A 25,285-nucleotide genomic window follows, 5' to 3' on the forward strand; every position below is an offset into this window, starting at 1 on the left:
TCGTTTCAGCTAGGTGTTCCTAATAAACTGATGCACATGCATGTGCAGACCAAGGCTGCAAGCACAGAGGAAGTTTGCCCAGTCGCCTCCAAGCTCTCCAGGACCACCAGTGTTGATGACTTCAGCACGAAGTAACCACACCCACAACCTGGCTGTAGTCTCCTGTCTGACTAGACGTCGACCCAAGACTGAGGACTTCTTGTCTTTTCTCTGTTTGAGAGGTAAGCTGATTTACTAAATGGATTTAACCTCTACTCAATAATTTTATAACAAAAGTGACAAATGTAAGCATATTAGATAAAAAAGGAGTCCTGTTTTGTTTTTTGAGGCAAGGGCGCCGCCATCTTGTAGCACTCTGACCTACAACATCAGAGGGTTGGTTGTATATGTTCCACAGACCCAACATAGAGTGAAAGACAGACACACAGAAAGACAGACACTGAATGACAGAGACACGGAAAGACAGACACTGAATGACAGAGACACGGAAAGACAAAGACACTTAAAGATGGAGACTGAAGAGCCACAGCACAGAAGAAGACAAAAGGGAGGCCACTATTGTATTGCTCCAGGCTGTAAAAATGAGTTTTATAGGGTGAAAGCCAAGGACAAAACAGTAAATTTTCATAAAGTGCCGCTGAAACAGAGAACGGTGCTGCTGCGCTGGCTAGCGGCACTGAAGAGAACGAGCCTACCCATGAGCGATGACTCCGGCGTTTGCAGCGACCATTTTCGGGTGGAAGATTATATAGAGGAGAAGACCTTTGAGTGCGGTAAACTAGTGGTTCACCAGACCAACAGACTTAAACCTGAAGCTGCTCCGTCTGTTTTAACTTTACCTACTATAACCCGGACTCTACTGACCGCCCAACACATAGTAGTACAGAGGCATCAGTCTGCCGTAGGGAAAGGGCGCTAGAACGCGCCAGCCGGGCAGGGAAGACAGGTAGGGATCTAGCAATCCACATCCGTTAACAGGTACTAGCATCAACCTCCCGACAACCAGTCTGAATCATGTCCTCTAGTCGAAAGATTTCCATAGCATCTCTGCTGCACAGGATTTATCTGTTGGGGGATGGCTTAACAATATAGCAGCTACACAATATAGCAGCCAAAACGACTGTCAGGAAAAAAACAAACAGCTGCAACCATCACAAACACCCAGGCCTGAAAGTATGCACCTCAAAATCGAGTTATTCCACACCATACATTTTTTCATTCCTCAGCAGAGGTCATCACAGCAAACATCCAAATAAATAACGTTATTTCTTACAGTGACTCTACGTTTTCCACGTCAGGGTCACGTCAAAGATAATCCACAAACTTTATCTCCAATTCCATTATCTACTTTCCCTCTTGTTTCTTCTTGCAATGGGTGCAATAAAGTTTTTTACCATGTGTTGATTGTTTCACATGGTACAACAGCTGAAAAGTCGTGACAAGTGTCTAGTGGCAAATAAAAATATTTCGTAATAATCACGAAAACAACGTAAGGCACAATTATTTACTTTTTGAATTATATCTTTTTAAACCCTGAGTGCTCACCGTCTGTCAATACATTAATTTACATACATTAACGACATATTTTTAAAATAAACATTTTTTGAAATCTGACATAGTCCCTGTAGTACTTAAAAGGAGGAGCCAGAGCAGGAGAGAGAGCAGGAGAGAGGCAGTGTCGTAACCCTGACAGTCAATCAGTCAATTCAGTTCAATTCAATTCAATTTTATTTGTATAGCGCCAATTCATAACAGAAGTTATCTCAGGACACTTTTCAAATAGAGCAGGTCTAGACCGAACTCTTTATAACATTACAGAGACCCAACAGTACCACCATGAGCAAGCACTTGGCGACAAGGGCAAGGAAAAACTGCCTGTTAAAAGGCAGAAACCTAGGACAGATCCTTCGGCTCTAGGTGGGTGGTCGTCTGTCTCGACCAGTTGAGTGAGAGAGCGAGACAGACAGACAGAGAGAGAGAGAGAGAGAGACAGACAGACAGACAGACAGACAGACAGGTGCACAGCAACAACAGTATTGGTAATGGCAATCTAGCAGGACCGGGCAGGAGGCTCCACCAGGATCGATAAGAACCTGCGAGACAAGAAAGCACAAGAACTCAGGGGAAGAAGTGAAGTTAGTAACATGCATTAATGGGACCTGAATGAGTGCAGAAAGAGAGAGGAAGAGAGGAGCTCAGTGCACCATGGGAAATCCCCCGATAGTCTAGGCCTATAGCAGCATAACTAAGGGATGGTTCAGGACTCACCTGATCCAGCCCTAACTATAAGCTTGGTAACTGAAGGCTCTGGCTCCTGTTCTGCTTTTAGAGACTATAGGAACCACAAGTAGCCCTGCATTCAGAGAACGTAGTGTTCTAGTGGGGTAATAGGGTACTATGAGCTCTTTAAGATATGAAGGGGCCTGACCATGAAGAGCTTTATAGGTGAGGAGGAGAATTTTAAATTCTATTCTAAATTTTACAGGGAGCCAGTGCAGAGAAGCTAGTACAGGAGAGCTGTGATCTCTTTTTCTAGTTCCTGTCAGTACTCGTGCTGCAGCGTTTTGAATTAATTGGAGCGTTTTTTAATGGACTTATTGGGGCAACCTGATAATAAAGAGTTGCAGTAATCCAGCCTTGAAGTAAAAAATGCATGGATTAGTTTTTCTGCATCTGTCTGTGATAGGATGTGTCTAATTTTTGTAATATTACGTAAATGAAAGAAGGCAGTCCTAGAGGTCTGCTTCATGTGGGATTTAAATGACAAATCCTGATCAAAGATAACTCCAAGATTCCTGACAGTGGTGCTAGAGGCCAAGGTAATGCCTTCTAAAGTAACTATATCTTTAGACAGTGAGTCTCTAAGATTTTTGGGGCCAAGTACAAGAATTTCGTTTTTTTCTGAGTTTAACATCAGAAAATTACAGCTCATCCAGGATTTTATGTCCTTAAGACATGTTTGTAATTTAGATAATTGATTAATTTCATTGGGCTTGATTGATAGATATAACTGCGTAACATCTGCATAACAGTGAAAGTTAATGGAGTGATTCCTAATAATGTTGCCTAAAGGGAGCATATATAAAGTAAATAGTATTGGTCCAAGTACACAACTTTGTGGAACTCCATGACTAACTGTAGTATTTATTGAAGATTCATCGTTAACATGTACAAACTGCGAACAATCTGATAAATATGACTTAAACACTAAGCTTAGTGCGGTAATGCCAATTTGATGCTCAAGTCTCTGTAAAAGAATATCATGGTCAATGGTGTCAAATGCAGCACTAAAATCTAATAATACAAGTATAGAGACAAGTCCATTGTCTGAAGCAATCAGAAGGTCATTATTAACTTTAACCAGAGCTGTCTCTGTGCTGTGATGAACTCTAAATCCTGACTGAAAATCCTCAAATAAACTATTGTTATATAAAAAGTCACACAACTCTTTGGCGACTACTTTCTCCAGAATCTTAGAAAGGAAGGGGAGGTTAGAGATTGGTCTATAATTGGCTAAAACCCTTGGGTCAAGAGTGGGCTTTTTAAGAAGGGGTTTAATTACAGCTACTTTAAAGGATTGTGGTACATATCCTGATAATAAAGAAAGATTAATCATATCCAGTAAAGTAGTGCCGACTTCTTTAAGCAGCCTAGTTGGGATCGGGTCCAACAGACAGGTTGATGGCTTCGATGTAGAAATTATTGACCAATAGCAGAAAAACAGTCTTAATATATATCTAAGTTTACATTAGTTAAAGTTCCTGAACTTGGAGAGCCACTGATAACTGTTGATGGCAGTTGGTGATTAATTTTCTCTCTAATAGTAATAATTTTATTATAAAAGAAGCTCATAAAGTCGTTGCTACTTAAGTTTATGGGGATATGTGGCTCAATAGAGCTGTGACTCTCTGTCAGCCTGGCTACAGTGCTAAAGAGGAACCTAGGGTTGTTCTTATTTTCTTCTATTAGTGCTGAATAATAGGCTCCTCTGGTGTTACAGAGGGCCTTTCTGTAGGTTTTGAGATTATCTTGCCAAATTGAGCAATATTCTGATAATTTGGAAGAGCGCCATTTCCTTTCAGATTTCCTAGCTATTTGCTTTAACTGGCGGGTTTGGTGGTTGTACCACGGTGCTAGTCTCCTGTGTTTTAATAATTTCCTTTTTATAGGAGCGATAGAATCTAATGTTCTTTGTAGTGAGCCTGCAGCACTATCAACAAGATTATCAATTTCGGAGGGACTAAAGTTATTATAGGAAATTCAGACATGGCATTGAATTAAACACCGAAGGAATCTCCTCCTTAAATTTAGCTACAGCACTGTCAGATAGACATCTGCTGTAGGAAGTTTTGCCTAATGGCTTATAATCTAATAGTATGAATTCAAGTTATTAAATAATGGTCAGATAGGAAAGGATTCTGGGGAAGACTATTAAATGTTCAATATCAATGCCATATGATAAAACAAGGTCAAGAGTGTGACTAAAACAATGAGTTGGTTTATTTACACTCTAACAGAAGCCAATTGAGTCTATTAATGATATAAATGCGTTACTAAGACTGTCATTGTTAACATCCACATGAATATTAAAATCACCTACAATAATTACTTTAAGGACTAAACTAGATAAAAACTCTGAGAATTCAGATATAAAATCAGAGTACGGTCCAGGAGCGCAGTACACTATAACAAATAGAACTGGCTGCAGTGTTTTCCAGGATGGGTGAGAAAGACTAAGAACAAGGCTTTCAAATGAATTATAATTTAGTTTAGGTTTAGGGTCCATTAAAACACTCATATATCATATCATATATGGCTGCTTCTTCACCTCCTCGGCCAGTGCCTCGAGGAATGTGAGTATTAATATGACTGGGGGGGGGTGGATTCATTTAGGCTAACATACTCCTCGTGGGACAACCAGGTCTCAGTAAGACAAAGTAAATCAATATCATAATCTGATATTTATTCATTCACTAAAACAGCTTTAGAGGACAGAGACCTGATATTAAACAGTCCACATTTCATACTCTTATTTTGTGCTACTAAGGAGTTAGTCTTAATTTTTATTAGATTTTTATGTTTAACCCCTATTGTTTTTATTTCTTTAAATAATTTAGGTGGTCGGGGGACAGACACAGTCTCTATGGGGTTTTGGGTGGGTGACTGTTCTAAAGAAAGCGCACAGAAGTGTGTAAGACACCAGCTCTGCTTCCTGGTCCCAACTCTGGACTGTCAGGTTTTAGAAAGTCAGTCAGCACACAGACTTACGCATTTGAACATGATAGAGAAGAGGGAGGCAATAAGCAATACATCAGCACAGGCACCAGATGACGTACTGACCAAAAAAATAATAAACAATGACCACTCCTATTGCACATCTGCAGAAGGCCTCTCGCTAGCTAGGGCATCATCATCTCAGCAAGATCTTGACCTTAGCAGTGAGGACTGTGAAGATTCTGAGGAAGAATTCCTAATGGAGGAGGAGTCAAGATAATGCCTCTGATGATGAGTTTGAGCTTAGTGGTGAGGGAAGCATCAGTGATGAGGATCAAAGTGTCAGTGATGTTGATGATGAAGAAGCCAATGTCTCACAGGAGAGAAAAAGCATTTTGACGACAGTGGAATTATTAAAGCTCTTTCACGTGTGCCATTGGCAAGGTAAATGTTTGATAAGACAACCTACAGTGTCCAAAATTGGATTTGGGCTTAGGGTTAACACAGAATGTATTGATGGCCATGATTATACGTGGCATTCTCAGCCTTTAATTAGAGGTATAATGGAATGCAATGTTTCTTTCCCTGCTGCTGTATTTGTCACTGGAAACAAGTGCAGTCCATTCATGGAGGTATGTGACACCATTGGTCTGGAAACCATCTCCAAAAAGTAGTGGTTCAACATACAGAAGGCCTATGTCATCCCAGAGGTCATTAATGTCTGGACAGTACACAGTGAGCCTGTACTGAACCTCCTATGTGATGAGCAGCTCATTGTGTCAGGAGACTCCAGATATGACAGTCCAGGTCACAACGCCTCATATGGAACATAATTACTCCTGGACATCAAGTCGAACCTGGTGGCACAGGAAACCGTAAAAGTCACACAGGTGAAGAACAGTTATTTGCTTGAGGTAGAAGATCGGGAGAGGTGCCTTTCCCACTTGGAAGAGTATGATGTCACCATATCTGTTTTGGCAACCGACTGCAACCCATCAGTGCAGAGAGTCATCAGCCTGGAATATAAATCCATACAGCATGAGTATGACCTCTGGCACATTGTGAAGTCTGTCAAAAAGCGACTGCTGCAGTGTCACAACGAGGAGCTGTTTGAGTGGATCAGAATGATCTCAAACCACCTCTGGTTTTGTGTCACAACATGTGAGGGAAGTGTGATGAAGCTGAAAGAGAAGTGGATCTCATCACATTACTAATTAAGGCTGAGCAATTTTATCGATCCTGCGATATATATACCGATATTTTGTTTCCCCAGAAAGTATCAATATTTCAGCCGCGAGTATCAGATACATTCTCATTCAAATCCCCCGTGTTCCGCCTGGCACTCTGTTCGCTGCCCATTTCCCCCCGTTCGCTTTGCAGGAAGAGCTATTAGGTTAGCCAGCCGCTAGTGTCGCTGTACAGCATTTCTAGCAAGTAACCCGTCTAGATACTCCCTTTACACAGACACCGACGTCTTCCTCTTCCTGTTTACGCAGTCAGAGCGAGGAGATTAAAGAGAATAGACTTAGACTTAGAGACTTAGACTTCTCTTTATTGATCCCTTTGGGATGACTCCCGCAAGGAAATTGAATTTCCAGCAGCTTACAAAACACTTGTATATAAAATAAAAGGTGGATTAAGTTATTGCACACAAAAGAAGAGTGTCCAGGTATGTATGTGAGTAGATTATTATTGCACAGTGAGTGGCTACCACTCCTTTCCTTCTGTCCTCTTTACCCTATTTCCTCCTCCCCCTGAGTGAGGAGTTGTATAGTATGATGGCATGAGGGACAAGCGAGTTCTTGAGTCTGTTGGTCCTACACTTGGGAAGGAGCAGCCTTTCACTGAACAGGCTCCTCTGGTTGCTGATGACGGTGTGCAGGGGGTGGCTGGCATTGTCAATAATGTCCAGCAGTTTGTCCAGTGTCCTCCTCTCTGCCACCATCACCAGTGAGTCCAGCTTCATGCCGACCACAGAGCTGGCCCGCCTGATCAGTTTATCCAGTCTGGAGGTGTCCTTCTTCACAGTGTAGAAGAGGACGCTGGTAACTACAGACTGGTAAAAAAAGACCACAGTCTCCTAAGGAAGTACAACCTGTGTCTTCCCGTACAGGTGGCTGGTGTGTGTTGTCCAGTCCAGTTTATTATCCAGCCACAGCCCGAGGTATTTGTATGATTGCACAACCTCCACCTCAGCTCCCTCTAGCACGACTGGTCTGGACTAGTCTTGGTCTGGACCTCCCAAAGTCAATGACCAGCTCCTTCGTCTTAGAGGTGTTGAGCTGTAGGCAGTTAGTGTGACACCAGAGAGCAAAGTCTCCCACCAGACTCCGATACTCCTCCTCTCTGTCACCCGTGATACATCCAACGATGGCTGTGCCATCGGCGTACTTCTGTATGTGACACAGCTCCGAGTTGTAACAAAAGTCTGAGGTGTACAGGGTGAAGAGAAGAAGGGCCAGCACTGTGCCCTGGGGGGCTCCAGTGCTGCTGACCACAGTGTCAGACGTGGTGTCCTTCAGCCTGACGTACTGTGGCCTGTCAGTGAGGTAATCTTTGATCCAGTCCTCCAGATAGGGGTCCACTCCCATCCTGTTCAGTTTGTCCTGAAGCACAGGGGGCTGGATGGTATTAAAGGCACTGGAGAAGTCCAAGAAGAGAATCCTCACTGTGCGGCTTCCCTTATCCAGATGGGAGTGGACTCGATGTAGCATGTAGAGGATGGCATCCTCCACACCAACATTTGGCTGGTACGCAAACTGCAGGCGGTCCTGGGCGTGTTGTACCTGGGGTCTGAGGAGGCGGAGGAAGAGCCGCTCCAACGTCTTCATCAAGTGTGAAGTGAGTGCCACCAGTCGGAAGTCATTCAGCTCGCTGGGCCTGTTCTTCTTGGGAACCGGAACGATGCAGGATGTCTTCCAGAGGGTGGGCACTCTCCCTAGCTGCAGGCTAAGGTTGAAGATCCGTTTTAGTGGTTCCCCCAGTTCTGCAGCGCAGGTCTTCAGTAGTCTCGGACACACTTTTTCCGGGCCTGCTGCTTTCCTGGGCCGGAGCTTCCTCAGCTGTCCTCTGACCTAGTCTGTGGTGATGTGAGGCGGGGATTGTGTTGAGGTGGGGGAGGAGGAGGGGGGTGTTGTGGTGTCAGGGGGGAGGTGTGTAGAGGGAAGAAGGAGAGATGGCTGCGGTGAGGGTGGGGGTGACAAGGGCTGGTTAAACCTGTTGAAGAAGTTATTCAGCTCGTTTGCCCTCTCCATTGTCCCCCTGTAGCTCTGGTTTTTGTGTTGTGACCTGTGATGGTCCTCACACCTTCCCAGACCTCCCTCATGTTGTTCTCTCTCAGCTTCTGCTCCACCTTTCTCCTGTAGCTGTCCTTAGCTTCCTTCACACAGTGTTTCACCTCCTGCTGTGCTGCCTTCATGGCCTCCCTGTCCCTGCTCCTGAAGGCAGCCTTCTTCTTGTTGAGGACAGCCTTGACTTCCCGCGTTACCCATGACTTGTTATTAGGGTAACAGCGGACAGTCTCGACAGGGGAGACCACGTCTGCGCAGAAGTTCAGGTACTCCGTCAGACAATGTGTCCCTCTATGTCCTCACCATGCGGCTAGAAGCCATGGTACTATGTTTACCTACCTAGTGGCTAGACTGGCTACCTCATATGTTCAGTGTCAAGTTAAAAGAGCTGTCAAAGAATCTGTTAAGAAAAGGCCACTTGCTGCACTTTTTAACTCTCCATTGTTCATTGTAATACTGCACTTTATTTACTTTTCAAAGGCTTGTAGGCTTGTATCGTTGGCTGAATATCGCAATATATATATATCATATTGTGAGCTGAATATCGTGTATTGTATCGCATCGTAAGATAAGTGTATCGCTACAGCCCTATTACTAATGTGCATTACTGGGTGTCTGGTGAGACAATGACCAAGTGTGAGCACCCTACCCACACCCCTGAGGAAGAGAGTATGTGTCCATGGCTCCGCCCTAACTAGCTTTCAGCACTTGCAGAAGATAGTGCTTGACAAGCAGCTCCTGAAGAAACTGGAAAAATCCACACTGGGCATTCACAGAGGACAGCTGAAAAGTCTTCACTCCTTGTACACAAAGTACGCCACAAAAAGAAAGAAGTCTCTGCAGGATAGCTTTGAAGCACATCTGTGGGTTGCTGCACTGGATCACAACAGTAATGTGAACAGGAAGACAGCCAAAACAAAGGAAGGTGAGGAGCAACATAAACACAAGTACTTCAAGGCTGCTCAACAGTATGTGGTGACCCAGCTGAAGGTGGACAAGGATTATACCTTCTGGAAAAACATTGTGGCAGGAGTGATAAATCGACATCCAGCTTGTCACCCTGGCCCAGCACAAAGGTGTGAAAAAAACAGACAAAGTGCTGTCTGTTGACAAGCATCTGAGCAGATTTGCACCCTCACAGCCCGTAAAACAGGTCACTGACGAAGAACTAAATTAATGGACAAAACTAAATGATGAGTTCCTTAATAAATTCATTAAATTGACAAAATAATAATCCAGGGTTTCTATTCATTTTCAAAAATGAAATTACATAATAATATAATAAGGAATATAAGGAATACAGAGTTCTATGGATTTGCATTTCTGTAGGAACCCTACAGAATGTTATTGATATAATGTAGATGGTTTTTATTGTTGGGATCATTTCTGTTTTTAGATTGTTCTTATCCACCATCCATTCTATTCTTACTGTTAAAATCACCTATGTATATATGGTAAATATTTAATTTTGTAGTTCAGTTTCTCTATCCCACCTGGAATTAGTCTTTTTCAGAGGTTGTTGTGAGTTTGAATTTCCCATAACATAAGCAATAACAATATTAGCACCAAGTCATAGCTCAGTTCAGTGTCATAGAAGCTCTAGTCATTAAATCAATATGCTTATAAATTATTATTTGTTTGATGGTAAATTTGTGTTATTAATTCTATTTGTGTATAAGAGCAACTGAGCCTTCAGCAATAACCATTTTCCATTATGCATTGCATAAAACAGACACATTATTCATACTATCCTACATTGTTGTTAAGGATGCAAACACCCCCCCCAAAAACAAACAACTAAATAATATAAATGCACATTGAACAACTATTTAATGGCAAACATTAAACAATTAAAATTCATCAAAGGCGTACTCGAAACCATAATATTCCGTGGACGGAATAACAGCCCTGATGACGCTGGCAGCACAGGCTGAAATGGGAACCCGGTTGTTCCTCCCCAGATGCCCCCTGGCCCAAAGGGTAAACTGGCGGTACGCAGTCAACCTGAAGAGACTGGTAAAAAAGAAATGTATTTACAGTAGTTACATTAGGTATATCTTTATATCACATGTACTCATACTCTCCAAACCTGTTTGCTATTCATGCAGTCTCAAATTATTCAAAGTTAAGTTCATAAACTACTTCTTTTTTTTTTTTCAATTATCTTTTTATTTATTTTTATAATTTCAGTAACATAACAGACAGAAGAGAAAAAAAATAAAAAATGAAAATAAAATACAGCAAATTAAATCAAATCAGTCCATGGTCACAGATCACAGTTCATCCTTTGTGAATGTTATGTAAACATGCCAAACCCTGTTATGATATGGTAGTGTCAGAGGTCCATAAGCGGTTCCCATATCCTTCGGGAGGCATCCCCCTTATTCTTTAGGGCGTATGTGCGTTGTTGCAGTCTTAAAGTTTCATTTAGGTTTTGTTTAAACAGATTAAATGATGGGGGTCTTTGTTGATTCCAATTGAGCAAGATGCATTTCTTTGCTATATAAGACATTATGATAATCCTCTTCCTGCATGTGGTGTCCAGTGTCTTGTAATATATATGTTATAATGTTATAAAGAGTTCGGTCTAGACCTGCTCTATTTTTAAAGTGTCCTGAGATAACTTCTGTTATGAATTGGCGCTATACAAATAAAATTGAATTGAATTGAAAAAATTGTCCAATTCCGTACCAAAGAGGTACTGTGTTGGTGTAATGTCCAGCGGGGTTTTTTCTTTGTTTACTTCTGGTTGTACTCATAATGCCAAGTGACCCATTTTAAATTATTTAATTATATTGTTGTATTACAATTATTGATGAATGTACATCACTTTAATGTTGGTGGGTAGCTTGTAAATTCCACCCCAGATTATTAAATGAATCATTTCTGTCAGATTCCTGAATATTTCTACTGTGTATTGATGATCTCACGCAAAAGTTATTGAGAATGAACCCGGGTAAATGTCTCTCAATATTCAACACCAAACTGTCTACACCACAGTGTTTTGACTGATGGAACTGTCATGATCCGTTCCTGGCTTTCCGTCCTACTGCCAGTTCTGCCAGTACTTTTCCTGTTCACCTGCCTGCCTCTGCGGCTGCCTCAGCAGAGAATCGGCGGGGCCTGGCACAGGTGCGGGATGAAATGGCGAACATCCACACCCGCACCCAGGCTCTGGAGCAATCACCGGCTTTGCTGGAGGCCGGATCTTCTTCACCGGCTTCGGCAAGCGCTGCTGCTCCGCCACCTGTCTCAGCAGGAGTTGGTGCTCCTCTCCCTTCGCCCCGTGAACCTAATGTGGGAGCACCTGAGCGTTATGATGGCGATCCTGTCACCTGTAACGCCTTTCTCTGCAACTGCTCCATCATCTTTTCCCTGCAGCCGCTCACCTTTTCCTCCGAGGAAGCCAGGGTGGCTTATACTATTAACCATCTCACTGGGCGGGCGCGTCTTTGGGGCACCGCTGAGTGGCTGAGGGGGACCTCTGCCTGCCACTCTTTCCAGTCCTTTGCCAACGAGCTCAGGAGGGTCTTCGGAACCGGATCTCTGGGGGCCGACGCTGGACGAGAGTTGTTGGATCTGATCCAGGGGAGCCGCTCAGTCACGAATTATGCCATAGACTTCCGCACCAAGGCCCCCATGTGTGACTGGAACCCGGCCGCTCTCCGTGATGTCTTTATGCGGGGGCTGGCTGGGTACATGAAAGATGAACTTGTAGCTTATGAACTGCCGTCTACCCTGGAGGGTCTAATTGAGCTCGCCACCCGTCTCGACCTGCGCATCCAGGCTCGCAGGAGGGAGAGACGCTCTGAGTTCCAGTCACGTTCTGCCCGGCCACACAGCTCCCTCCATTCCAAGTCTCCCGTAACTCCTGCCTCCTCCTCGTTTGCCTCAACCGCTCCTGTAAGTGTGGAAGATCCTGAGCCTATGCAGCTGGGTCACACCCGCCTCTCACTTGAAGAGAGGGAGAGAAGGCAGAGACTGAACCTTTGTATGTACTGCGGTCAGCCAGGACACTTTGTCAGCCGGTGTCCAGTAAAAGCCAGAGCTCACCAGTGAACGGAGGCATACTGGTGAGCTCCATCCTTGGTCCTGCCTCCCCTAAAAGGCCCAGCCTCACTGGTGAGTTCCTGCTGCCTTCTGGCTCCCACTCCATCGCCGTCCTCGTCGATTCAGGGGCCGACGAGAGCATTATGGACCAGGCCCTCGCTCTCCGGCTTGGTCTTCGCCCAGAGAAACTGTCATTGCCCATCTCAGCCAGCGCCCTGGATGGACATGTGCTGGGGAGGGTTACATCACAAACCAACCCTGTGCGCATGCTCCTGCCGGGGGGCCACAGTGAGACCATCCAGTTCCTGCTCCTGTCTACACCAAGCCAGCCTGTCATCCTGGGGTATCCCTGGCTTCGCAGGCACAACCCCAACATTGATTGGACTACCTGTTCCATCCAGAAGTGGGGAGAGACCTGCCAGCGGACCTGCCTCAGGATACCATCGCTGTCATCTGCTTCTCCTGTTCCTGCTCCAGCCCCAGATCTCATCGGAGTTCCAGCAGCTTATCATGACCTGAGAGAGGTGTTCAATAAAGCTAAGGCCACCTCTCTGCCACCTCACCGCCCCTATGACTGTGCCATAGACCTACTCCCGGGCACTTCGCCTCCCAAGGGACGCTTGTTCTCTCTCTCTGCTCCTGAGAGAAAGGCCATGGAGGAGTACATACAAGACTCCTTAGCGGCAGGGATCATCCGTCCTTCCTCTTCACCTGCTGGTGCAGGGTTTTTCCTTGTGGATAAGAAGGACAAGTCTCTGCGGCCCTGTATAGACTATCGTGGACTTAATGATATTACAGTTAAGAACCGCTACCCCCTCCCACTCCTCTCCACAGCCTTTGAACTGCTGCAGGGGGCAACAGTGTTCTCCAAGCTCGACTTGAGGAATGCTTATCATCTGGTTCGCATCAGGGAGGGAGATGAGTGGAAGACGGCCTTCAACACACCAACTGGACATTATGAATATCTGGTGATGCCCTTTGGTTTGACCAACGCCGTCTTCCAAACTTTGGTCAACGACCTGCTCCGGGATATGCTAAACAAGTTTGTCTTCGTTTACCTGGATTTTTCTCGTAACCAGGGGGAGCATGTCACTCACGTCAGATCTGTCCTCCGCCGCCTCTTGGACAATTCCCTGTATGTCAAGACAGAGAAATGTGAATTTCATGTACCCTCAGTCTCCTTCCTGGGATACATCATTGCCAAGGACTGCTTGCAGATGGATCCAGCTAAGGTCTCTGCAGTGACCTCCTGGCCAGTTCCGGAGACACGCAAGCAACTGCAGCGTTTCCTGGGGTTTACCAATTTCTACCGGCGTTTCATCAGAGGTTTCAGCTCCATTGCCTCTCCCCTCTCGGCCCTCACCTCATCCAAGACATCCTTCCGCTGGACTGACGAAGCACAAGGCGCCTTCGACACCCTCAAGACTCGCTTTTCCACTGCTCCCATCCTCCAGATCCCCGACCCTGATCGCCAGTTCATTGTGGAGGCGGACGCATCCAGCGTGGGGGTGGGGGCGGTTCTGTCACAGCGATCCACCGTCGACCAGAAGGTCCACCCCTGTGCCTTTTTCTCTCGCCGCCTAACTCCCGCGGAAAGGAACTATGATATTGGTAACAGGGAGCTTCTGCCGGTGAAACTGGCCTTGGAGGAGTGGCGCCACTGGCTAGAGGGAGCCAAGGTGCCATTCATTGTGTGGACTGATCATTGCAACCTGGAATATATTCGATCTGCCAAGAGACTGAATTCCAGACAGGCCCGCTGGTCACTGTTCTTTGACAGGTTTAACTTCACACTGTCCTATCGACCCGGGTCTCGTAACATCAAACCAGATGCACTTTCCCGGCAGTTTCCTGAGTGTCCTGATGAAACGGTTGAGCCCTCCACCATCGTCCCAGCCTCCTGTCTTGATGCTTCGGTCACTTGGGAGATAGAGGAGAGGGTGCGGGCCGCCACTGAGGACCAGCCTGGTCCTAGTTCCTGTCCCCCTGACCGTTTGTTTGTTCCGGCTCACCTCCGCTCCGATGTGCTCCAGTGGGGGCATGCTTCCCGGCTCACCTGCCACCCTGGCATTCAGCGGACCCGAGACTTCCTGCAGCAGCGCTTCTGGTGGTCATCAATGGAGGAGGACGTCCGAGGCTATGTCAACGCCTGTCCTGTGTGCAACCAGAACAAGACCTCTCGTCGTCCACCAGCCGGCTTCCTGCACCCATTACCTGTTCCTCATTGCCCATGGTCACACATCTCCCTGGACTTTGTAACTGGCCTACCTACTTCCAAAGGTCACACTGCCATCCTCACAAGCTTCCCTCTGCCAAAGAGACAGCTGAACTGGTTCTCAAGAACATCTTTCGTCTCCATGGACTGCCCACTGACATTGTCTCCGACCGGGGGCCCCAGTTCACATCCATGTTCTGGAAGGAGTTCTGCAGTCTAGTTGGGGCCTCTGTCAGTCTGTCTTCTGGCTTCCACCCCCAGTCCAATGGGCAGACAGAGAGAATGAACCAGGACCTGGAAACCACTCTTCGCTGCTTGATCAACCACAACCCTGCTTCCTGGTCTGAACAACTGATCTGGGTAGAATATGCCCACAACACCCTCACCTGCTCTTCTACTGGACTTTCTCCCTTCAAGTGCGCCTATGGCTATCAGCCTCCACTATTTGCCAACCAAGAGAGGGAGACTGCCTGCCCATCGGCACAAGCCTTTGTTCACCGTTGCCGGAGCACCTGGGACCAGGCACGTACTGCTCTCCTCAGGTCTGCTGACCGCTACGCTGCTGCCGCCAACAAGCACCGCACGCCTGCTCCCGCCTACCAGGTTGGCCAGAGGGTCTGGCTCTCCTCCCGTGACTTGCCCCTAAAGGTGGAGAACCGCAAGCTGGCTCCCAGGTTTGTTGGGCCCTTTCCCATTGCTCGCATCATCAACCCTGAGGCGGTACGTCTTCGGCTTCCCCGGTCCATGAAGATTCACCCGACGTTCCATGTCTCCAGGATCAAGCCAGTCCGAGAGAGTCCTCTGGTTCCTCCCATGCCGCCTCCTCCGCCTCCTCAGCTCGTTGATGGCGGTCCGGTGTATGCTGTCAGGCACCTCCTTCGCTCTCGCCGCCGTGGACGTGGGATGCAGTATCTTGTGGATTGGGAGGGGTACGGTCCGGAGGAGCGTTCCTGGGTGCCGGCTCGGTTCATTGTGGATCCTCGGCTCATTTTTGACTTTCACCGTCTGCATCCTGACCAGCCTGCCCCGTCCTCACTCCCGCCTTCTGCGGGCCCATCTGCTGATGGACCTTCTGATCCTCTGGTGGTGGGGGGGGGGCACCGGTGTGGCTGCCTCTTCCTGCTCATCTTCCTCTTTTGCTGCGGAGGACGTGGACTCTGCTGCCTCTGAGGAATTTCTCACGCCCATTACAGGAACAAATGTAGACTGGATGGTTGGACTTTCTTTCCAGCACTCTGGAAAAACTTCCCCCGGGGAGGCTGAGGAGTATGATTCCCAAATAATTGGAGGACACCCTCCGGTCCCCCTTTTTAAGAATGGGAACAACTGCACCTCCGCTGCCAAGACACCCCGGCAATAACCAGAGCCATTTCAGTTCAATTCAATTTGCATAGTGCCAATTCATAACAAAGGTTATTTCAGGACACTATTCACAGAGACCCAACAGTTCCCACTATGTGCAAGCACAGCTGGTTCTACTTTTAACTAAACTCAACTTAATTTAACTAAAGGAACCACAAGTAGCCCTGCATTTAAAGAGTGCAGTGTTCTAGTGGGGTAATAGAGTACTATGAGATCTTGAAGATATGAATGTACCTGACCATGAAGAGCTCTGTAGGTGAAGGGGATTTTAAATTCTATTCTGACTTTTACAGGGAGCCAGTGCAAAGAGGCTAATGCAGGAGAAATATTTACTTTTCCTTTCCCTAGTTCCTGTCAGTACTCGTGCTGCAGCATTCTGAATTAATTGTAGCGTCTTGATGGACTTGTTTGGGGCAGCCTGATAAAGGGCCAATCTCATCCGCACCTGGTGTTAAGGAACTTCTTGACTACGGGCGGCTGTGGCGCAGAGGCAGAGCGGGTCGTCAGAAGGTTGTTGGTTCGATCCCCGGCTGCTCCTGCCACATGTCGAATTATCCTTGAGCAAGATAATGAACCCCGAACTGCTCCTGATGCTGTGTGTGGATGTGTATAAATGCATTAGTTTCTGTTCGATGGGCTTTGCCATCACTGTGTGTGAAAGGGTGAATGTGGCACGTAGTGTAAAAGGACTTTTAGTGGTCGGAAGACAGGTCCATTTACCATTTACCATTTACCTCAGCAACCTCTGCCAGGGATATGGGTGAGGCTTCCCCTAAATCTTCATCTCCAAACTCCTCCCGCTCCCAGGCTTTTGCTTCTGTAACTGCCAAACTTACAGCCCTTCTGGTGATCCAAGTACCTGTCTGCTGCTTCAGCCCACTGGGCTTTGTCACTATTGCACACAACTCCAGATTTTCACAAATGTATATAATGTTTAGTGTATTTATATCTACTTATAGATATAGTATATTTTATATATATATTTATATAGTGGTACATCTTAAGAAATTCCTTTGTTTTTCCTGGACATAATCAATGAGCATCACCCATTGAAACCGCCATGGATAACATTGGTCGATCAACTGAAAACTATTGTTTGTAGAAAGTTATTCAAATTAGGGTAATGGAAAAGTAAAACCCAGGTCCATACTTTCTGTTATTTCATGTTAGTACATCTGGAAATAATTTTTTCAATTTTTTTACATTAAAATGAATGAAGGCATATCCTTTTTCTTTTCAGGCTCGGCAGCACTGCCCAGCAACATGGCCTTCCTAGCGAGTGGACAAGCAAAAGAGCCAGGTGGCACTCAGCATGTTACTTCCTGTCTTTCGACCAATCACAGGACTGCTACTGAGGAGAAGAACATGAGCATTTTCAGTAGAGTAGCAAGAGGTACTTATCTGTGAGGAGAGTAATTCAGGGCTGGGGGGGAGTATTTAGTTAAGTACACATATCATCGTATCAATCTTTTTGAGTGTGTAATTTCTTAATGATTGAAGAAACTTTAAATGAAATAGAGGATTAATTTATCAAACAAAATGCTGCACTCACATTTGTTTCTTTGTTTGTATCTCAGATAAATATATTTTTCTGCCTCTCCATCTGTCTGTGTTTGTGCCTCTGTATCTCTCTCGCATTGCAGTACAGCAAGACTCTAGATCTCTGAGAGGGAGTGGAGGCTCTGCAGCGGTCAACTCCTTTTGCCCTCTAACCTCCCGGGCACAGAGGAGGAAGGAGAGGGAGAGGAGAGAGGAGGAACTGCAGAGGATGAGGAAAGAGGGGATGGAGGAAGACAGGAGAGAGGAAGCTGAGGGACACCTCCTGAGACCTAGCGAGCTCTCCCTACAGTTCAGGAGGACAAACAAGGTCTGATAATCCTTTCTACATGCTTCTCTGTTTGAAAGATGTCTTGTTGTATCATCAATTATGAAGACTGAATTTGAAAATAGTACACATTGGAGAGTTCAGTGAATTGTGGAGCAGTATTCTCTTTATCATGTTGATCACACATTTAAAATTGCAGAACATAAACAGTAAAAGCAAAGGGCTATCATGGAAAGACCTGGATGCAGGGTCTACTAGCAGTTTATCCACAGCACAAAACATCCAGCATCCAGTATGATCAAAACTTAAGCTAACAGGATTTTATCATTGACAATGACCAACAATTACTTTTACATTATTTTATTGTTTAGAAGCTTTCATGTTATGAGACCCAGTGATTCAAAATCAGCACTAAGATATGTGACTACATGGGCCACACACAAAACATAACACTTTATATTATTTATATTAATACCTTGTTTTATTTGGAATGGTAAATGATAAATGGACCTGTACTTATAGCGCCTTTCTAGTCTTCCGACCCATCAAGGTGCTTTTACACTTCGTGCCACATTCACCCTTTCACACACATTCACTCAGGGATGGCAAAGGCCATGGAACAAAAACTAACGCATTCACAACAAGAGCAATTTGGGGTTCAGTGTCTTGCTCAAGGATACTTCGACATGTGGCGGGAGGAACTGGGGATCAAACCACCAACCTTCCGATTAGTGGACGACCCGCTCTTCCTCTGAGCCACAGCCTTTCTAGTCTTCCAACCACTCTAAGCGCTTTTACACTACGTGCCACACTGCATAGAACATGACTTTTCTGCAGATAAAAACAGTTCATTCTAGGGTAACTAAAACACAAGTCTTATTTTAAGGTGATTTACACTAATGAAAACATGTCTATGAATAATATATTCTATTTCTGATAATAGATCCTAAATGTTACACACTGGACCTTTTTAAATAACAGGTCGTATAAGGCAACATCCTCAAGGCACAAAGTCTCTTTCAACTGTTAAGGGTGATACAACTCTTGATGACACAAAACAATACAACCCACCAACATTTGACAGTAGTCATACAATTCAAAATAATCTCAAAAATGTTTTATCATTTCATTTGTGCACTAATAAACTAAAAGGTTAATTTATAAATGGCTTTAATTGTATTTGCCATATTGTGATACAGCAGATACAATTGTAGATCAATGTGAGAAATATATTTTTTTATTCAATAGCTACATTTTGATAGGTTGATGCAGCATACATACATGATGCCTGCTGTTTATTGATGGCAGTACTTGTTGACTTACTGACAGACTGCAGACTTTGTATTTCTTTATTAATTTATATTATCGGGCAATTCTATAATACCACTGCCTTTTTCTTCTGTGTGTGAGCCGTTATACTGGCACTCTACAACACATCTATCTATCTATCTATCTATCTATCTATCTATCTATCTATCTATCTATCTATCTATCTATCTATCTATCTATCTATCTATCTATCTATCTATCTATCTATCTATCTATCTATCTATCTATCTTTTAACAGCCACCTATTAAATGATAAAAGAAAAAGCAGTAATGGTTTTGAATGTAAATGGTAAATGGACCTGTACCTGTATAGCGCCTTTCTAGTCTTCCGACCACTCAAAGCGCTTTTACACTACTTGCCACACATGACTTTTCTGCAGATAAAAACAGTTCATTCTAGGGTAACTAAAACACAAGTCTTATTTTAAGGTGATTTACACTAATGAAAACATGTCCATGAATAATATATTCCATTTCTGATAATAGATCCTAAATGTAACACACTGGACCCTTTTAAATAAGAGGTTGTATAAGGCAATGGACTTGAATTATTGGCTGCCATGGTTTATTTTTACTTTCCTGGTGGCTAGACTGGCTACCTCACATACTTGTAGGCCTACAGGCCTTAAACTACTCGGCTAAGACAGGTACATTTTAAGTTAAATGTTTAAATGTTGTTCTTAGTGACTTGAATTATTGGCTGTTTTGGAGAAGCCATGGTACTATGTTTACTTGGTGGCTAGACTGGCTACCTCATATGTTCAGTGTCAAGCTAAAAAAGCTGTCAAAGAATCTGTTCAGAACAGGCCACTTGCTGCACTTTTTAACTCTCCATTGTTCATTGTAATACTGCACTTTATTTACTTTTCAAAGGCTTGTAAGCTTCAGTTTGCACTGTTTCAATAAATGAAACTAATTTTCTCACCACATCTTTGATTCATTTTGTCCAGCATTTGCAAGCTGTAGACTCTCTGTCCAGTCAGAGCCATATATTGTGTAATTGATGCTTTCAGTTTTCAGTTCAATTAATTCAATCCAAGTCAATGGAACACTTACAAGATGTCACCTAAATCATACTGTCCCTTTAAAATCTTTCACAAAATGATGTAAGTGTATCGAATCGTATCGAATCGTATCGTTGGCTGAATATCGTGATGTATATCATAGATAGATAAGATAAGATAAGATAAGATATTCCTTTATTTATCCCCCTTTTTCAGGTTGACACAGCAGCAATAGGGCAAAGTAGTGCAAAAACACAAACAAAGAATATCACAATAAAAATATTACTAATATTATTAATATTAGAAGATATTAAACTATAAATTAAAGTATATACACTATGCATTGTTCTATACACTATGCATTGTTGTGTGTGTAGTTATTCCCAGCACTTAACACAAGCTATCATGGTCTCTTTCTGTTGCAGGTTGCCATGGTGACAGGATTCTCTGAACAAAGAACTTCCTATGTCAGATCCATTCCTCCCGTAAAGCCTTGCACAGGGGTTGGCAGCAGACAATCCCCCAGGCCTAGCAGTACCTGTAAATTAGGCCATCCCCAAAGCAGACCCCGGGAAATTAACAACAAACACCTCTCCCGGCATAGCAACCAAGAGCTGCCTCGCAGTCAGCACCTTCCTCCCCACCACCGGCCGGTCCCTAACTATTGTAGCAACCCCAAGACCTTCATTAGTCTCCAGAACTCAGGAAGAAATTTAATCAGGAGTCCAGCTCAAATACCATTGAATAATGGCTCTGTCATCAGACAGCTAAGTGAAAACCCTGGAGTCCTAAGGTTGTCCAGAAGGAGGAGAGGCCTCCCACCAGACACCAGCCCTCTGAATCGGGTTCCTTTGGACAACAACTCTTTAAACAAGTGCAGGACATTGCAATACAATGATGGTGATGTCCTTTTGGAGAGTGACTGTCATATTGCTGAGATTCCACAGACGGAAGCCGATAGTGAGAAAGATGTGAGAGCGGTGTATGTTAACCACATGGATAAAATCACTGGTAGTCATGATGAAGTATTTAAACAAGACAAATGTGGCCACATTGGAGAGATGACACTAGAGAGGGGCAGTTGTATCAGCGAAGACCTACAGGACAAGGTAAATGTCGGAAAGTTAAGTTTGGAGAGCAATACCAACGTCATCACAAACTATGACCTCAGCCCTGTCAGTAAGGTCATATGCAGACATGTGAGAGAAAAAAGGCTTCAGAGAAAGCAGTCTGCGTCATCCACAATCCCTAAGCCAAATATCAGGACTAATGTTTCCAGGACTTTTGCAAGAGCTGCTACTGCTAGGACTACTGTAACTGAAGCTGATATCAGCTCAGTGACATCTGCGCATGTACACACTGACCAACCAGCAAATTATTCTGCCAAGCACACTGCTAAGGGTACTTACAAAGGTAATAGTAAGAACATTACCAAGTGTACTTCACCAGCCTGCAGTTACTCCATCCACAATTCCAAAGGTGCTGCAAAGGACTCTTCCAAGGGCACCACAGAGGACTTGAGTGCAACTGTCAGTAACAATTGTAGCACTTCCAAGGGCTCCACAAAGGCCCTTACCCAAACCAAGTCGCCTACCTCAGCCATTAAGACCAGGACCAGCCCTAGAATCCTTCAGAAGCGCTAACATTCACCTTCACCTACAGATTCACTATTTGCTATATTGAGAATTAATGTTGAAGTCAAGGCATGATGATGGTTGCTGGCTGGTTGGAAAGTGACATAGTGACTGTGTAATGTATGCTAAATCTGTCCATAATTTGGGGATTTTGTATAGAATTTGAATTCTATATGTCAAATAGATAATGGACAGTATAGTGATTTCAGATGCTTCTCTTCTGAATCTGAAATTACAGCTTGATATTTTTGTATTATTATATCACATTGATGAGGTTTTATCAAAGCACATAGTTTAACTTCAGTCAGTATGCTGAACAGTTTTCAGTAGCTTACCTAGAGAAAGATGCCATGGCCAAGGCAAGATGCCATTGCTCTGGAGTTTTTTGACAGCCATGTTACTATACCTATTTACTGTCATTTCATTTTAACAGGAATACTCTGTTCAACAATCGATTACATAAAAGTCCTAGGGATTTCTCACCTAGAAGCCTCACCAGAATTAAAGTTAAAGAATTATAGTTTTTTCTTTCATACTGAGTCTCCTGCCGGGACCCCTGTCTGCTTCTCCAAACTCACACTAATGTCTGTTTACTGCAGGTTACACACTATGTACACTAAGTACCTCATACACCTGACTTAAAAAAAGCGAGTCTAAGTAAGACAAATGAAGTGGAGATTTTCCAAACTTGAAGCCATTTTTATTCAAGATTCCTCCTTTCTGGTTACCTGGACAGTGCCCCCCCCTTATTTTAACAGTATGAACAGGAGAAATGATTACAGATTTGTTCTAATGTGCATATGGGCATGTGAGTATTGTTTTCAGAAAGACTTAAGAAAGAAAAAAATGGAACCTATACTCTAAGAAATCAGTGGCAGGAAAGCACATGGAAACATTCTTCCATTCTATGCACACCTTCTCTGAACTAAAGCCACCAGAACCATTTGTCTGTGTAAAACCAGCTGCACAGCCACCAGCCAAACTGATCACTAGTGGTTGACTGATATGGGTGTTTCACTAGCTGATGCCAATGCCAAGATTTTGAGAGCAAGGCTGCCAGTGGACAATATATGATGCTGATATCAAAACAAAGAAAAATCATGTGTAATTTGATTTTGTCCTATAAGAAATACATGCATATGTTTACAGCAGGATGCATGAGAGTTATAGTACAGGGCTTGACACCAGCTTTTTCCCCACCTTCCCAAAACTCACAAAGCGCTGACAGCCACACTGACAAAGCTGCCTACAGATGTCTCTGAAGAAATTTTTAGTCTATCGACCTTGTTAGTGCAGACATTGGCCAATGCCAATAATCTCAAAATACCAAATAATCGGCCAGATTAATCATCCAACCAATTCATTGGTCTAGCACTAGTCTTCACCAGCCTGTGTAACATCTACTGTAATATCTACTGGTCAAAAAGTGGTGGTGTTTTTATTTACTGATTTTATTTATTTTATTTCCCCCTGCCACTGAAGCCTTTTATGCCTGTACGCAAGTACCGATAAGAAGTTTTTGTGTATGCTTTACTAAACATGAAAAAAATAACAAAACGACAGACTTGGAGTGTAGCGGGAGTCGGTATTGATATTTTACATGCTTACCTCCATGTGCATCAATTGATTAACATTTGTAGAAATATAAGGATACTAGTATGGGTTTAGGGCTGTACCGAATGTGTTTTTTATTTATTTTTTACGTTTTCAAATTCCTTCTGTGATATTTTATGATGTAATCACCCTAAAAACAGAAATTTCTGGAACAAAATGCTCAATTTGAATAAAGTGATTCACTGGATTGAATGAGTTAGTCTTTAAAGGGGAATAAGTAGGATTTGTCGGTTGTTGTTTGTAGAGAGATATAATACAATAATGCAATAATTACACAATTTCACTGTTATGCAGATGATACGCAGTTATATCTATCGATCAAGCCCAATGAAATTAATCATTTATCTAAATTACAAACATGTCTTAAGGACATAAAATCCTGGATGAGCTGCAATTTTCTGATGTTAAACTCAGAAAAAAACGAAATTCTTGTTCTTGGCCCCAAAAACCTTAGAGACTCACTGTCTAAAGATATAGTTACTCTAGATGGCATTACCTTGGCCTCTAGCACACTTAAATAGAGCAGGTCTAGACCGTACGCCTTATAACATTATTTACAGAGACCCAACATTTCCCACCTTGAGCAAGGATTTGGCGACGGCGGCAAGCAAAACTACATTTTAAGAGGCAGAAACAGCAGAAACCTCGGATAGACCCCAGCTCTAGGTTGGTGGCCATCCTCCTCAACCAGTTGGGGTGAGAGAGAGAGAGACAGAGAGGTAAAGACAGAAGGACAGAGACAAAGGTGCACAGCAACAACTACACTAATAGTAGTGACTGATGATGACGACGACGACAACATTGATGGGGGACAATGAGCAGTGATTATAGTAATAATAGTAATAATAATGATAACAATAACATCAGTGATATTAGCAATGGGAGTCAAGCAGGACCATGGCAGGAGGCTCCACCAGGATCCATAAGAACCTGCGAGACGAGAAAGCACAAGAACTCCGGGGAAGAAGTGAAGTTAGTAACATGCATTAATGGGACATGAATGAGTGCAGAAAGAGAGAGAAAGGAAGGGAGGAGCTCAGTGCATCAGGGAAATCCCCTGATAGTCTAGGCCTAGGCCACAAGTAGCCCAGCATTCAGAGAACGCAGTGTTCTAGATGGGGTAATAGGGTACTATGAGCTCTTTAAGATATGAAGGGGCCTGACCATGAAGAGCTTTGTAGGTGAGGAGGAGGATTTTAAATGTATTCTGAATTTTACAGGGAAGCTAATACAGGAGAGATATGATGACGGGGTGGCTGTGGTCCTTCTGTCATTAACTCTGCCTTCTGTCTGTCTCTCTCTCTCACATCAACTGGTCAAGGCAGACGAGCACCCACCTAGAGCCGGGGGCCTGCCGAGGTTTCTACCTCTTAAAAGGCAGTTTTTCCTTGCCGCCATCGCCAAGTGCTTGCTCATGGTGGTACTGTTGGGTCTCAGTAAATAATGCTATAAGGAGTTCGGTCTAGACCTGAATTGACCATTTGAAATTGTCCGGAGATAACTTCTGTTATGAATTGGCGCTGTACAAATAAAAATTGAATTGAACAAAGGTATGCTTTTTACTAGTGTTTTACGTATCAGCAATTTTCTCTTGGTTGGTATTTTGAAAAAGTTACCACATCTCTCCTTTTTAAGCATGTAATGCTTTCTGCTATTAAAAGTACCCCTTGTCTTATCATTGATCACTAATTAATGAGCTAGCTATCAGGTTAGATAGGCACATATTGCTAAGTATCGATAGACAAATA

The 25,285-nt window shown here is 43.9% G+C and overlaps 1 protein-coding gene across 2 annotated transcripts in view; it reads left to right on the forward strand.

Moving 5' to 3' along the window:
• The window catches only part of LOC127367434 (uncharacterized), a 28,786-nt gene extending 5,062 nt beyond the window's left edge, over window positions 1-23,724 (forward strand). For both annotated transcript variants that reach the window (XM_051407282.1, XM_051407281.1), the window contains 4 exons: window positions 49-221; window positions 17,372-17,524; window positions 17,775-17,998; window positions 20,715-23,724. In XM_051407282.1, the coding sequence (XP_051263242.1) occupies window positions 49-221; window positions 17,372-17,524; window positions 17,775-17,998; window positions 20,715-21,932 (1,768 nt within the window). In that variant the 3' untranslated portion in view covers window positions 21,933-23,724. The remainder of the gene's footprint in view (window positions 1-48; window positions 222-17,371; window positions 17,525-17,774; window positions 17,999-20,714) is intronic.
• The last annotated feature ends 1,561 nt before the right edge of the window (window positions 23,725-25,285 follow it).

This window comes from Dicentrarchus labrax, unplaced genomic scaffold (genome assembly GCF_905237075.1).
Source record: "Dicentrarchus labrax unplaced genomic scaffold, dlabrax2021, whole genome shotgun sequence".
Taxonomy (NCBI): Eukaryota; Metazoa; Chordata; class Actinopteri; family Moronidae; genus Dicentrarchus; species Dicentrarchus labrax.